Raw genomic sequence first — 14,939 nt, 5'->3', positions numbered from 1 at the left:
CACGGGGCAACTCCACGAACGCCTTCCCCTCACAGACCAGCTATCCAAACCCTTTATCCTCACGGGGCAATTCCACGAACCCCTTCCCCTCACGGGCCAACATCCCCCAGTCCCTTCACCTCACTGAGGCCCCTAAAGCCCTTCACTTCACTGAGCTGAGCTCCCAAACCCCTTCACCTTACTGAAGAGCGGCCCCTAAACCCCTTCACTTCACTGAGCCCCTAAACCTCTCCACCTCACCGAGCAGAGGCCCCCAAACCCCTTCTCCTCACACGACTCAGCCCCCCCGAGTCCCCTCCCCTCACGGACCGCCCGCCCGCTCCCGCCATTGCACCTCAGGCACGCGCCCGGGGGCGCCCAACGGCCGCGCCTTTCCCGCCCCCTCGCGCCGCAGCCCCAAATGCCGCGCTCAGGCGCGCGCGTCACAGCGCCACCGCCGCCGGCCAATCAGAACACGGCCAGGCCTGCGCCCGCGCTTTGCGAACACGGGGGCGGGGTCCGTCTGAGTGACAGCGCGACTCGGCCTACCGGAGAGCGGCGCCCCCCCCCTTAGCGCGCAAAGCGCCGCTGGAGAGGGGGCGGGTCCCCTCTGCTCACCCCCCCCCGCCGCCACTCGCTCCCCCCGCCCATCCGAGACGCGCAGCGGATTGACAGCCCATCTGACCAATCAGCGCTGCAGTCGCCTTCGCGGCGGCACATCCCGGGGCCAATGGGAGCGGCGGATGGGCGGGGCCCCCGAGGTTTCCAAACGCTCCGCGGCGCCATGGGCTGAAAACTAAACCGAGATGGAATCTCCCAGTCTGAACCGGTTTGAGCCGGTTCCGAGCCTGTGGCATTAGGAGGGGGAGAGGCGCCGCGCTCAGTCCCCGTCGCTGCCGCCGCGTGTGTGACCTGCTCGTAGGGGACTCGCAGCTGAGGGGGCGAAGTTTAGTGCGAGCCGCGGGGGGGGCGGCGGGAATGGGGGCGAACTGAGCGCCGGGCGGGGAGGGCGGCAGCCGCAGGGGCAGCGAGAGCCAGCGGGGCCGGGCCTGGGCGGCGCGGGAGGCGCAGCCGGGTAGATCCCCCCGCACCAGCGAGGCCGGAGCGCCGCGCCGGCCGCTTTCCCCGGTCTGAGGGGAAGGCGCGGAGCCGAGCGCGGAGCCCCGGGGGCCGCTGCGGGCGCCTGGTGCAGCCAGGCCGGGCACGCTGCGAGGGGAGGAGTGGCGCCACTAACCCCGACCCACCACCGAGGAGGGAGCGCTCGCCTTCCCCCCCACCTCCTGCTCTGGTGGATTTTTCCCTCCTTCCGTGCTGTGTTTTTTTTTTTTTTCTTCCCTCCTTCCGTGTTTTTTTTTTTTCCTAATTTTTTTTCTTTTTGGGAGTGGGTTATTTTTGGTGGTCTTTTTTTATTTTCTTTTTTTTTTTTTTTTTTTCCCCTTGTGGCGTGTGGTGGTTAGAAACTTGGCTCGCCCGCCCCTACTTTCTGAAGGAAGAGGCTGTGAGAAACCCCTAGGTAAGCGAGGGTTGTGGGGGGGTCGCGATGGGCAACGCGGAGGGGGCAGAGCAGGGTATTTTGGGGGGCAGAACGGGGGGCGGGGGGTGTGCCCGTGCAGCGGGGCACAGAGCCTGGCCTGTGCTGGGAGAGATGTGATGGACCCCGTGGAGGAGCCCTGAGGGGCGGGGGTGCGCTAGGATGGGGTTTGGGGTACGAGCATCCCCGGCCTGGCCGAGCGCAGCCACGGATGCTGCGGGGGATGCTCCTCGTTAGGAAAGGGCCGGGCAGGCTGGGATCGGGTACGGGCAAATCCGGCGACATAATCTGTAAATTATTAGGAGTGGAAGTTTCCAGAAATATTTTTTTGTGTGTGTGTGTGTGTGTCTGTGCAGCAGTATTGAAACGTCCGCCTGGATCACGTGGGGAGCCCTGTATAGAGCGCAGGGCTGGAGCCCAGGGGAGGAGGAGGAGGAGGGAGGGGCTGCGGGGCCACCGCGCTCCGCAGGGCCCTGGCCCGCCCGACCCACGGCCCGGGCCCGTTCCCCGCTGGGAACCGGGGCCCTGCGGGAGCCAGAGAGGCTTCCCGAGAGCCGGGGCGCTGCCCGCCCGCCGGGGCGCTGCGGCAGAAGCCGGGGAAGGGCCGCGGCGCTGGGTGGGTGTGAGTTATTTCCAGCTGAAAATGAACGCTCCGAGGTGTCGGGCAGATGTTACTTAATCCGTTCTCGTCCTTCTCCTTCACGTGTGTGTGTGAAGGAGCGAAGGGAAGGGGCGGTTTCGTTGCCATTGCTGGCGTGTGGAGTGTGATGCGAACGCGTTTGTCGTGCGCTGCGTTTCAGAGGTGCTCACCCCTCCTGGGTGGGATTTACAAGTGATGCAGCTAATTTCTTGGAAGAGGGAGGCAATTCATTTGCATTTCGTGCAAGGAAATGGGGCACAGTGACTCTCCCAGGGCGGTTTTTTTTTTTTTTTTGGTCGCTGGGCCCAATGAGCTTTAAATATCTGGGTTAAAGGTGCTGTAGGATTCGTGGTGAACGTGAACGCTCAGCATTTCTTACTGTGAAGTGCCTGCTGTTATTCCTGTGTGCTACATGCCAAAATGAATCGGACCTACCACAACAAGCTAACTGTTGTGTTAAAGGTCCAGGGTCATCGAGAGTTGGGATAACTGTGTAAACACTGCTGTAAATGCAGTTCTTTTGACCTTCGGTAGATGTCACATTCTTGCTATGTTGTAGTTAAGATTTTTTTTTCTGGTTTGGTTTTTATTTTTTTTTTTTAACTTTTTTTTTTTCTTTTGTTGGTTTGCCCATTTATTGAAGGACTACTCAGTGGTGGCTCTTGGAGCTGAGGCTTAAACCTGTTCCGGAGTTCAGGCATGATGGGGGAGGGAGAAGTGTAGGAGTACAGTAAATCAGAGATTATGAGCTTCATGTGGGTACAGTGTTAGGAGTGAGAGAGAGATTGAGTTGGTTGCAGGTGGTGGTGGCCACAAAGCCGCCATTTCTGTGTTTCGCCTGGCGAAGTAGGTAGGTCATTTTGAAGATAATGCTGGGAGTGGCGAAGGGCCCTATTCAAAACATTTCCTTTCTGCTCCCATGTGTTGAATAACTTCTCTCGGTCACGCTGCTCCTCCTTGGCGCTCTCGGGGCGGCCTGAAAACCACCGAAAGAGGCTCAGATCTGAAATGAATGGCCCTACCTGAGAAGCGAGTGATTCACGACGTTCACTGTAGTTTGGAAAGAGCTTTTCATGGCTCAGCCATGGAGGCCAGATGTGGACAAAAAGGGGCGTGCCTGGGAGCACGAGTGGCTGGGGGAGTATTGAGTGCTCTGAGCCTCTTCATGGGTGTAGTTTCTTTCTAGCAGTGCTGCTCTTTGCCCCCCGTTTGTTAGGTGACATTTTCAGCATCCTCCTGAGCCAAAAGAATGAAATGAAGAATGAAGTCAGCCTTTTCTGCTGCCATGTTTCTCAATTTCGAAAACCTTAGGAGCTGAAAGAGGGAAGAATAGACATGGAATTTTAATTTAATTTGTTCTCTACTCGATGTTTATTTTTTCCTGGTTTTGCAGGTACATGTTTTAAAAAGACTTGACTGGATGTTGAGATGAAGTCCTTAAAATGGTTGTATTAGTGTAGGGGTACTGAGTTTTCTGCTTGAAAAACCAATTAGAATATTTGGGTTCGAAGCTATTTTTATATATAGAAGTAAAAGAAATTACTTGACACTATTTGCAAATACACATTTCTAAACAAAAGATTTTCCTTGTCTGGATGCTCCTGTAAAACTTTCACTTAATTAGTAATTACTAGAGTTGAGGCACAGGTTTGTCTTGCTCCTTACTTTTGAGCATGACTTAAATACATACAGCATAAAACAAATTTTTCTTTACACATGGAGTTATTTAGTAAGAGTAAATCTGACTTTATGGGGTGTGTTCCTGGAAGAGTTTCAGGTTGTATCTTTCTGAGTATGCAGATGGCTCTGGTGTAACTTTTTGATTGATCTTGCACTTGCCCAGACTTCTGGCTGTTTGTTCAGTGAGTGCTTTTATGTGAGATTTATAGGTTTACAGGTTTGAGAAGGAGAGTGAGTGGCACAGAGGTGCTGTAGATGGCAGGGTGGGGAATATGTGTTGGAGTTGCCATTTTTTGTGACAATAGGGCAATAAACTTGATTGGGTGTTTCCAACGTGGGGGAGAGAGGGAGGGTGGTGTGAAAAAGGTAGAGTATAAGTTGCCATCAGGAATTCTGTGGCTTCTGGCTTGATTTCCTGCTTTTCACGAATGTCTTTATCTTGCACCAGTCTCTGCCTGGTAAAGAATCTTTCATGCACACCCCACCTGACTTCCTTTGCATAATATCAAGGCTGGGTCTATCTAGGACAAAGAGTTAATGCATGCGCCCCTGGTTTTAGGGGACCTGAAACCTCGAGTAGAATTCCATTTCAGTTGGAAGTGATCTCTCATGGCACACAGAGTAACCTGCTGACTTAACAGTCCCTTTGCTTCATGTTCTCAAAGTGCCTTCAGTCAACTTAGTGGTAATTTTTTTTACTTAGATGTGGTTAACTTGTAAGGTGGTTTTCTTTTTTTTGCCCAGCTATTTGAAAAATGCCCTGTGGCTAATTTCTTGCTCTGTGTGTAGATCATGTTTCACCTCCATACCCAAGTGTTTAAAAGCTTTTGGAACTGAGTCTTCTGAATGTGCATCTTGGCCTTGGGAACTCGATACTCAGCTGAAATGGCCAGTGTGGGTTTTGGTTGTAGTGACACGAGGCTTTTTGACCAGCAGATGTGTTTAGGGACTGGTAGGGATTTGAAATGAGCCCCAGGGTGCTGGTAACACAACACACTCTCTAGTCAGACTGTTATAATGTGTTTTACCTGTTGAAGACCCTGGGGTTGTGATGGGTGAACTTTTCAGAAGGGAAAAATAAAAGTTTGTCCTGGTATGTGCCCCACAATCAAAGCAGTGCTGTATCCAGTGTTATCTCCTACTGCTAACACAAGCATCTTGTTTCAATGAGACAAATGAGCTAAGTTGAAGCACTTGCTTTGCAGCTGCATGTGATAATAATTTCTCACTAATTGATGAATTTTTAAAAATTTATTTTGCAGTAATCTATGCCAGCAATTATGACAATGTTAGCAGACCATGCAGCTCGTCAGCTGCTGGATTTTAACCAGAAACTGGATATCAATCTCTTGGACAATGTGGTGAACTGCTTGTACCATGGAGAAGGTGCACAGGTAAGGTGGTCTTGGAACATACATTTATTGACCATTGTTTAACCTTACAGCAAATCAGCTGAGCCAAATCAATTCACTTCAGTAACAATTAGTAATATTAATGACTTTACTGAGCCAGTGACTGGAATATCACTGGCAGTCACATGGCATGTGAATTCACATTGAAATGACACTTGGAGAAATGTTTATTTGGGGTGTGTTCATTTCTAGCTTGCCTTCTGATGTTGAGAATTATTAGTTGGTATAAGGACACTTGGTGCAGCTCACCTTTTCTGACTTAGTTCTTCAGGAAGGTCTGAGTGTTATCATGGACAGGATTGTGAAGAATGTTATGTTCACTTCAGTGAAGAATTGTATTTAAAAGAAAAGTCTTCGTGATGCTATTACTGTATTTATAAAGAAGCATGTCATGCATATTTAATAGAAGAGTTTGTTCCTTTCTTGTGTCTTTTCTTTTTTATTTCCCATTACAGTTTGCACATGTTCTTCTTGCATTCTTTCCTTTGGACTTAGTGCAGATTGTGAAGTATTAAGTAGAAATGGAAGGACTGTGCATTTGTGTTTTCATGTATTGCCTTGAAAGTGAACCTTGTATTGCTTTTATCTATTTCTTGAACTTCTTTGGAAACAAGACTTAAATGTTGAGAGCAAGTATTGCTACAAAGGGTGTTGGCATAGTTCCTCTTCTGGTAGATTTTAATTGTTCAGGCTCAACAAATTGGGAGTTTCAGTGTCAGGCATCTCTTACTAAGAGGGTCTTGCACAACAATAAGTGAATTAAATGGGACAAAGTAGCTGATGCTTTTCTATTCTTTCCAGCTGTTAGAATAAACAATGATATACTTGCATATACTTGCTTTGTGTATCTCTTTAGGGGAAAAAAAAGCTTTTGTAAAGCTTACTAATGTGAATTCCAATAGATTTTGAAATACCTTGTTGTTTTTTGAAATATTTGAATTTAGAGTGTTCTAAATTCAAATAGATACTTGCTGAAGTTTTTTAAGTGGTTGAATGACACAAAACTCCTTGTAGCTTTTGCCTTAAACATATGGACACCTCTAGCACTTGCTTTGAGATCTTTTACTGCCCTGCAAAACAGGTGATGCTTATAATGTTGTTTGGTTTGAAAAGAGTTGAAAAAGTTGGGAAGGTTTGTAAGGAAAATAAAGGATTAACACTAAATACAATGATCAAATTGCCATTGTTCTGGCATGGTGAGAAGTTGCTTCACTTAAAACAGCTGGGAAAAGTCTCCAGTATTTAGAAAATGAATGCAATAACATGGAAAAATTCAAGAGGTGGTGTTTAACTGGCAAAAGTGAATTATGATATAAACTTGTTTAAAGGTATGTACTTATTTGTGTCACCTCAATGAAACTTTGGTCAGTTATTTTAGTACATTTCCAAACTCTAGACATTGTAGGGAGTCTGAGCTTTTCCCTCCTCCAGGAGGTTAAGAAAATGCAGAAAAAACGTTTCTCAGTGGAGTCTGACAGCTCAAGTTCCTTATTAAAGGGTGACAGAAATAATGGGAGTTGAGGAAACTAAATATTAAAATTGGGAGATTACCAGTGGTTTTCCTGGAATAGGTCAGGACAATGTCAGGGTAAAACAGGTTTTCAATACAACCTGAATGGCCTGTGCTGAACTTGCCTTCAGATTCACCTGCCTCCTCCTTCTGCTTAGTTCTTATCTCTGCTTGCAAAACTGGTATCTGCTGATCTGTATTAGGCAAGAAAGAAGCTATTTTCTGTCCTGGAGATTTAAATTTTTTTCTATTAGCTTTTTTTGTGTATACTTCTCTGAAAAGGATTAATGTCCCCACCCCAGTGCAACATATGACTAAAGAGATTTCATGCAACTCAAAGTTTACTTGGACTCATCCGAACCTCTTAATTCCATTGATCTGTTAGATCTTCACACATCCAGAAAGATAATTTGCAAATTTCTTTTTGGTACCAGCAACACCATGAGGCTTTGTTCTTGATTAACCATTATTACTAAATTTATACTGTTTATGAAGCTACAGGATTTGATGTCCAGAAGAGGGGTTAGTGGGTATGAGAGCAAACCTCTCAGCACTGAGAGAAGGATATGGGCTGGCTGTATTTTGTTGGTGTTGAAATTTGATCCTGGGATATGTCTCCAGTATTAGAAGCAAACAGGAGGCCAATATAAAAAAGCACTTTCAGAGTGAACCTGGAAGTAACAGAGCTATTTCTTCACTTTTAAAACCAAAGTGTATTAAAAGTACTGTCTTTTTATATTTTTTTGGAGTTTTTTTTTAACTCTGATGTCACACTGGAACAATAAGGGCTGTACTTGTGGTCTTAAACAGAATATTTGTCTGGTACTTGTCCATATCAAATCTACAGGGACTTGCTGGTCCAGTTGCTGTGCTCAGTTATATCAAGTATAGGAGTGCAAGTAGTGCTGTACAGATAGTTTAGATATCCTTGCCCTTTTCTGTTAGAACCTCCAATTTTATTTTGTAAATCACCTGCCAAATTTGGCAGTTTCTTGTATTTCCTACATAGAGATGGGTTTTCTAAGTTGGTGAAAATACTTGTTTTCTTACACCAGTTGCTTATTAGCTCAAATATGTACTTAGATGAGACTAGAAAGCTGCATGGCTCTAGTAAGTTCTGAGTTAATCCTAAAGCAAAGCTTTAACTGCTTTGTAACTCAGTCCAATTTGCTCTACACTGCAGTGAAAGAATGAACTAAGTTCTGTTAATTGTGCTGTAAAATGTCCACCTTGCTGGTAAGGCAGTGCCTGATGTTTGTTGGGGTTACAATTTGCAGCAAGATCTATCAGTGCACAGCAGTTTTGGAAATGGCTGATGTCACTTTGGCTCCCTAAAAATTCTCGAGGACAATCCAGGCTTTTGAAAAGGATGACTAAAATGAATTCAACTATTTCAGTGTGTAATTGCTTCAGATGAGGTTTTCAGGAAACCACAGCATCTAGGACAGTAATTGATAATGTCAATCCCAAGGAAGAGCAAACAATTAGCATGACCTGCTCCCTTCCTCCTGCCAGTAGGTTTTTATTATGTTTTTGTAGATCCCTCAGAAGTAGGGATTGGAGACCTCTAATCCTCTGCTCTGTGGTTCTTCCAAATAAAATCAACAGTCTTGCACCACAAAACAGTGTTCCTTAAAGCTGATACTTTGTATAACTATTTCCACTGGAACTAGAAAGTTTGGGTGCTGCAGAATGAAGTTTTATCTAGATGACTTTGTGGAAGGGGAGAGAATTTCATTCCCTAGTGTGTTCTCCCCATTATCTGTGCTGTTCTTGATGCTGGTCTGGATGAATCATTCAGGATGGGAGAGTGGAAGTGAGTAATTACTGTCCTGCATCAATGAACTTTTGGAGTTTGGTTGTTGCTAAACTTCAGCTGTCCCAGAAGGAGGCTTAAGGGACTTGTTTGCTGCTGGTTGAGTTCTGCCTAACTCTTAGATAAGTAACTGAAATGGAGTGTTACAGATTGATGTCTTCAGTGATAGTATATAACTTCTTAAATAATCTAACGCTAACATTTGTTTCAAATCAAATTTTCTTTCAGCAAAGAATGGCACAAGAAGTGTTGACTCACTTAAAAGAACATCCTGATGCGTGGACAAGAGTTGATACTATTTTGGAGTTCTCTCAGAACATGAATACCAAAGTAAGCAAATTAACTTTTATTTATTTCGTTTTCCTCTTTCTTCCATTCATAAACTTTGAGGAAGGTATCTCATTTTTAGCCATAGACTTTCTTGATTCAAAACATTTTTTTTTGATTGTCTTGTTCGCAAAGTTGGCTTTAAGCAAGAACTGTAAATGCAAAAAACGTTCAGACCTCCTTTTAGATTGCCAAGAATTTCTCCCTCCCCCCCCCTTTTTTTTTTTTTTTTTGAGGATGAGCTAAATTGGATACACAGAATTTTTTTCAAGGCACATAGAAGCATTATGCCAGTTCCCAAGATTGGTATTGTGTCTGTATAAATCTGAGTAATGAAAAGTCTCCTAGAGCCACATTTTGTCCTTGGCTAAGTGCTTGGCTGTGTGATCATAATGAAAGCCACATGCACATGTAACTGAGGAGAAAATTTGTCCCTAGGTGTGTTAAAGACAAAACAAACCTTATTAGGCTGAGGTTTAGAGCAATCAATAAAGGTTAAGCACCCCAAAGTTTGTAGTACAATCAGTTCTTTGCCACTGTGCAGCACACATTTGCTTTGTACTGCTGTTGGAAATCCATCCAGCATGGTAGAGGCTAAAATGGGCATCACTCAGGGCTTTTTCTGCAATTTGAAATGCTTTACCTAAGACTTGGGAAGTTTGAGGCAAAAAGATGATCCAAATGTGTTTTCACTGTCTTAAGTTTGATGATTATTATCTCAGATAACTGACATGCATGTTTTTCTGCTGGATACGCATTATGTTCAAACAGAAAAAAATTTGTATTTGGATGGTTTCTGAAATCATGTGGTATTCCTGAAGCAGTTCATATTTTTTTTCCTTGCTATCTGAAGTTGAAGGGAAAACAGTTTAAAGAACTTCCTCAAAGTAACACCTTTAAGCACCTTTAAGTAACAGTGTTTGCCTGTTTGCTTGCCTGGTAAACTTTGCTTTTTATACTGACAGACATTACTAATGTTTAAGTTGATTTATCAACAGTATTTTTAAAAACTCAAATTTGTCTTGTGAAAAATGAGATGATTAGAGGAACAGAAAGAAAGCAACAGGTAAAGAATTCTTCAATTTACATAAATTGCAAATGATTTGGTGCTAAATTTATGCACTATGACATTTGGCTTTTATGCAATCATATTTTTTCTTTAATTAAAGCTGTTAACACTACCTGATATTAATCATAATGTTCCATTATGTTGATTGCTTGTAATAGGAAGAAAAGGGGTGTCTTCCTGTGCAACTGACACAGCTAGGCTTTGACGGCAGGCCTCCACAAGGTCTACCCTTTTGATTCCCTTTAACTGAATTCTGTTCATCAATTGTTTTTTGTTTCTTGGGAGGTGGGAGGGAAAGGGATTCGGTGCATAAAATAAGTAATAAGGGTGCCATAGAAATTTCTACCATAGGGATCATTAATGCTTTTGGTTTTGGTTTTTTTTTCTTGAGTCTTTTGCTGTTGCCTGTCCCTCATCTTCATAACTGGGCAGTGAATTAGTGATAGTCAATTAGCAATGAGCAAACCAGGAGCAAATTAGTTTTTGAAAGGCTTCTGTCTTACACAGGGTTAAAATGTGCTCACCTGTGCTGTTGCAGTCAGAACTTTGTAATTGGTATCAGTGACTTTTTTGGGAGTAGTGTTTCTCATTATCAGAGAAACAAGAGTAATTAGAACCATCAAATCAAAAGCAACAAAGTAAAGAGCCCCGAAGGCCCTCGAGGGATGTTGGGGCTGATAGAGCCCGGGTGTGGCATGGCAAGGAGGATGGACAGGTGAGGGGTTTTGTATGTAGTAAATGTACTGCTGCTGCTGTTCAGTGTGACTGAGGGAAAAGGAGTATTTTTAGGACTGAGGAAGAAGTGAACAAGACACTGCAGAGGGCAGAACTGAAGTCAGAAAAGAATGAGTAGAAACCTTTGCAGCATGAGCAGCTTAACGTCCATGAACCCAAGTAAGATGTTTGAGCAGGTAATGAGGGATAGGTGTAGCAAATTGTCCTTTTGTTTGGCTCCAGGAAATTCTCAGGGAGGGAAAAACCCACTTAAGAGGAGGTCTGTTGTTAGGTTTTTAATTTAAATTTCATTTGATCATCTAGTGCTTATTTAAAGTGAAACTAGCCTTGCCATTCTGGTATAAAAGCTAAATAAGCTCCTTTGTGGAAAAAAATGTTAGTCGATACCTGAAAAATTCATGTGTGTGCCTGTAGAACATAGAAATTTCACTAGAGTTCATTAGATGTGCTTCAGGGAAGTTAGCACTGTCTGATATAAATATTCATACTGTCAACATTGTTAGGAGCTTCTGTAAGTATGTTTTGTATCATGAGCCTGGCTCAGTTGCAGATGGTGTCTGTAAGTTTATAGCAATGGCTGAAATAAATTCCTGTGAAGCATTTTGCTTAAGAATGTTTTTGCATGTTTTCCTTCATGAAAGTTCCCTTGATTTCCTTTAGCTTTTATGTCAGAAAATTAAATCAATTTACAGGTTAAAATCTAGTTGCTAAGCTTTTGCTGTTGACCATAGAGGAAGTAAAAATACCCTGCCAGCTTTCTGTAATTCCTAATTTTTCTTGATGCCCAAGGTTTTGGAAGGGGACAGAATATTTTGCAAATGCAGGATGTGCACCCAAAATCTCCTGGGAACTGGAATCAGATAGAGAAGCAGAGGGGGGTGTAGGTTATGTTAAGATGAGAACAGCAAAAATGCTCTCAATGCAATGTAGCTTGGGACAGTCTACATTGTGTTTTTTTAATTAAACTGAAGTCTGTATGATCCCTTTGGTGGAAATGCTAATGATCCTACTTTGTGTAACAACTAACCATTTTAAAGAGGAACTCTTATTCTCAGCCAAACTTGGAACTGTGAAAACTTGACTTTACCTTTCAGGCATTGAGGTTTTTTTTTTTTTTTTCTCTTCCTAATCCACTGTAGATAAAGTAAATGCAAAACTCCTCATCCCCTTTTCTCTCCTGTCTATTCATGCTAATGGGGTTTTAAATATTCAAGTTCTTTGGTTGTACCATGACAAACTTCTTTCCCTGTTACTGTGAGTTGGCAGTAGGGACAAATGGGCAGAGGGAATGGCCATTTGCAACGTTAATGGTTTCGGGTAAGAACATAGGAAGGAATTCCTGAAAGGTAAAATGATTTCCAAGAGCTTATTCACATTTTTATTGTTCTTTGACTGAGCACAAAAGTTCATCTTTAAATAGTAGAAATAGCTGCCATATTGGGGTGGGGATTTAAATTAAATAAACCTGTGGGTTGTCTTGCTGTTCCTAAAGTAACACACCAGTGAAGTTTGGGAAATACTTCCTCTAGAAAGTGCCAGTGTCAGGACATGTGATGCTAAGATGAGATTTTTTTTTTCCAGCTCTTAGAGGAACAGTAGGAAGCTTGAGACACCATCCAAGCTGCTAAATATTTTAGGAGCCTGGTTGTGTTGATACTCAAACTTAGAAGCAGTCATTTGTGATACAAATTCATATCTGGCTGCTACTTTTCCAGATAGCCAAAATTGTCTGCCAGAGGGCTTTTCATTATTGTTTTTTTTCCCCCTCCTGGTGTGAGCATGATCAAACAGCAGGACTTAGTATAGCCAAGAATAAAACAAGAAAATACAATGCATGAAACCTCAGTAAATGGGTGAATATATTTAATAAAATTGTTAGTTTAATAATCTTGAAAGTCTTAGATGTTAAGTGTGAATGTCTGATTGAATGAGAGTCCTGTAAGTTAGTTAGTCCTACAGTGATGTACTCACATTTTGCTCTTCTCCAATTTCAGTATTATGGACTGCAAATCTTGGAAAATGTGATAAAAACAAGATGGAAGATTCTTCCAAGGAACCAGTGTGAAGGTAGGGAGGGATTTTTGTCTTTTCCTCATAACTTTGGGTATTAAACTGAGATTTAGACTGCCAGTCTCTAAGTAGCTTTCTGCCATGTGTTACCCTCATGTGTTATCTTCAATGATGAAACCACATGTTTCACTTTTGTAATAGTGGTCTCAGTGGGTTCGTGAGCAGCTGAAATTCTGTCAGTTTGTGGAAAAGGTGTGACTGATAGTTTTGAAACATCCGAGGTGAGCCCCTGGCATTGAGGTAGATGTTTTCGTTCTCTGTACTTGGCACAGGAGGTTTTATTTTCTTCACCCTCTCAGAGTTGTGTGCAGCCTCATGTATACTCTTTGGCCCAGTTGTTACCTTGTGTAGGTTTGTGTAATTATTATGAAATTGTAAGCAGTTACAATGATTTTAAAATAGAAACAGTAAATAAATGCACTTTCTTACCTGTTGATGGTCACTTACTCTATTAGGCAGGGAGGTGCTTGGGTTGGGTTTAATTAATGAAGTTATAAACAAGCAGATTGCTGTATTTGGTGCAGTACAGGGTAAGCCCCACTCTCCCATCAATACAAGGAAGCTGGAAGTCTTTAAATAAATTCTGTTTAATTTATGGGTTTTCCCTTCCCCTATAGCAAGCAATGTTGTGAACTTTTAGACATTGGCTACTGTACATGGAGGTATCCCTGTGGTTACAGGGTTAGTGCTTTTCACATGGCTGCCTGTCAGGTCATTACAACTTGGACTTCAAAACATTAAGTGCAACCACTTTAAATTCTTGACTTTAAATGGTGTCACTTCTGTACTTGGCTCTTTACTAAAAACTGATCTTGGAACTAATTAGAAGTTCCAAATTCCTGTGTTCTGCTGTGAGCTTTTATTAACCATGCTGAGAAGTGCTTTAAATTTTTACTGCCAGTGCTTAGGTTCTGAAACTATATTAATTAAAATGGAATTGTAAGTGTTGGTGAAAACAAATGCATAGAGAGACTTCTACAGTTTTGTGCTTATTCTTCTTCTCACCTGCAGGTTGGCAAAGGGTGTAACTGTCTTTGAAAGCAAAACTGAAAGTGAATTTTCCCTTCATTCTGCTGTTGGTTTCTAGGAAACAACTTCATCTAAGGCTCAGATACAACTATGGCCTTTTGAGAAACTAAAAGAGCACCTTAGTTAGCTAAAGTTAACTGTTCTTTGTGCTTTTAATTCTTGGAGTATCTCAGCTCAGTCATATTTTGGTTCATCCTTGACTATGAGCACTTAGATTCAGCATTTTGAAGTTGTTGTCCTGAAGTTTTTGGCTGTGGGAGCAGAGCAGAAGGGAAAGGAGTTAGGAGCATTACCCACTGGTGAAGGGAGATGTAGATCAGATTTCACAGGGATTGACCTGACTTGATTGTTTGGAACTGAACAATTGCAAAATACAGAATGTAGATCAGGAATTCTAAGTTTTAAAATACATGCTCTTAATGCATAGGAGAGCTGAGAAACAATGGTGGTGGGATGAGGCTGCCTGTGCTTTGGGTCATTTTATCTCTAACAGTGACAATGCTCTTGGAGTGGTTGCTGCCATCTAAGAAGATGCAGTAACTCCATATGTTACAAGGCAAAATAAAGTTACTGTCTGTAGTTGTGTAACCATCTTGAGGTGTTCTATTCTTACTTTTCCTGACTTACATACCATGAAAACTCCAGAGAAAATAAAAAATACTTCATACTAACAAAAATGTGTTGCTTGTTCTGCTTTTAAAGCATTTTCCCTTTGAATCAAACTAAAATTGAAATTTACTTTTATCCTGCTCTAGGGAAACTGGATTTTACTTGTGGGGTAGAAGGGGAACCAAATATATTTTCTGTACCATGGCATTTTATCCAACTTGGCCTCAGTGGTGTAGGAAGGAGAATCTTTTTATCTCTAATCCAGTTTGATCTGGTCTGTGGTAGTTGTTTTTTAAATTTTTTTTTGTTTGGCTGATGATACTGGTTGGTACAAAAGAGCTGCTCCAGAGCTCATACAGGTGGCTTGATTACCTGGGAGATAGCAAGGCTGATTAAATTGAGGTTTCCTTGACTCCAGCCATTCTTTGGTTGACAGGATTTTCTTGTTTGAAGTGTAACTGGTGGAATGTGTGTGCAGGAAACTGAAGTGGGAGTGCTTAGTGACCAAGCAAATCATGCAGTTTTCAAATCA

The 14,939-nt window shown here is 42.8% G+C and overlaps 1 protein-coding gene across 4 annotated transcripts in view; it reads left to right on the top strand.

Moving 5' to 3' along the window:
- The first annotated feature begins 731 nt into the window (after positions 1-731).
- The window catches only part of LOC116994246 (exportin-1), a 34,104-nt gene continuing 19,896 nt past the window's right edge, over positions 732-14,939 (top strand). The window contains exons 1-5 of one of the 4 annotated variants that reach the window (XM_033055791.1): positions 732-882; positions 1,437-1,492; positions 5,093-5,224; positions 8,797-8,898; positions 12,694-12,766. In XM_033055791.1, coding sequence (XP_032911682.1) covers positions 5,099-5,224; positions 8,797-8,898; positions 12,694-12,766 — 301 coding nt within the window. In that variant the 5' untranslated portion in view covers positions 732-882; positions 1,437-1,492; positions 5,093-5,098. Of the gene's footprint in view, positions 898-1,373; positions 1,493-2,105; positions 2,127-5,092; positions 5,225-8,796; positions 8,899-12,693; positions 12,767-14,939 lie in introns of those variants that run through there. The other 3 variants (XM_033055790.1, XM_033055789.2, XM_033055792.1) reach the window with 3 other exon arrangements.

The sequence above is a fragment of the Catharus ustulatus genome, chromosome 3 (genome assembly GCF_009819885.2).
Source record: "Catharus ustulatus isolate bCatUst1 chromosome 3, bCatUst1.pri.v2, whole genome shotgun sequence".
NCBI lineage: Eukaryota > Metazoa > Chordata > Aves > Passeriformes > Turdidae > Catharus > Catharus ustulatus.
The sequence above is the reverse complement of the archived record's forward strand: the minus strand, read 5'-3'. Positions and strand labels throughout refer to the sequence as shown.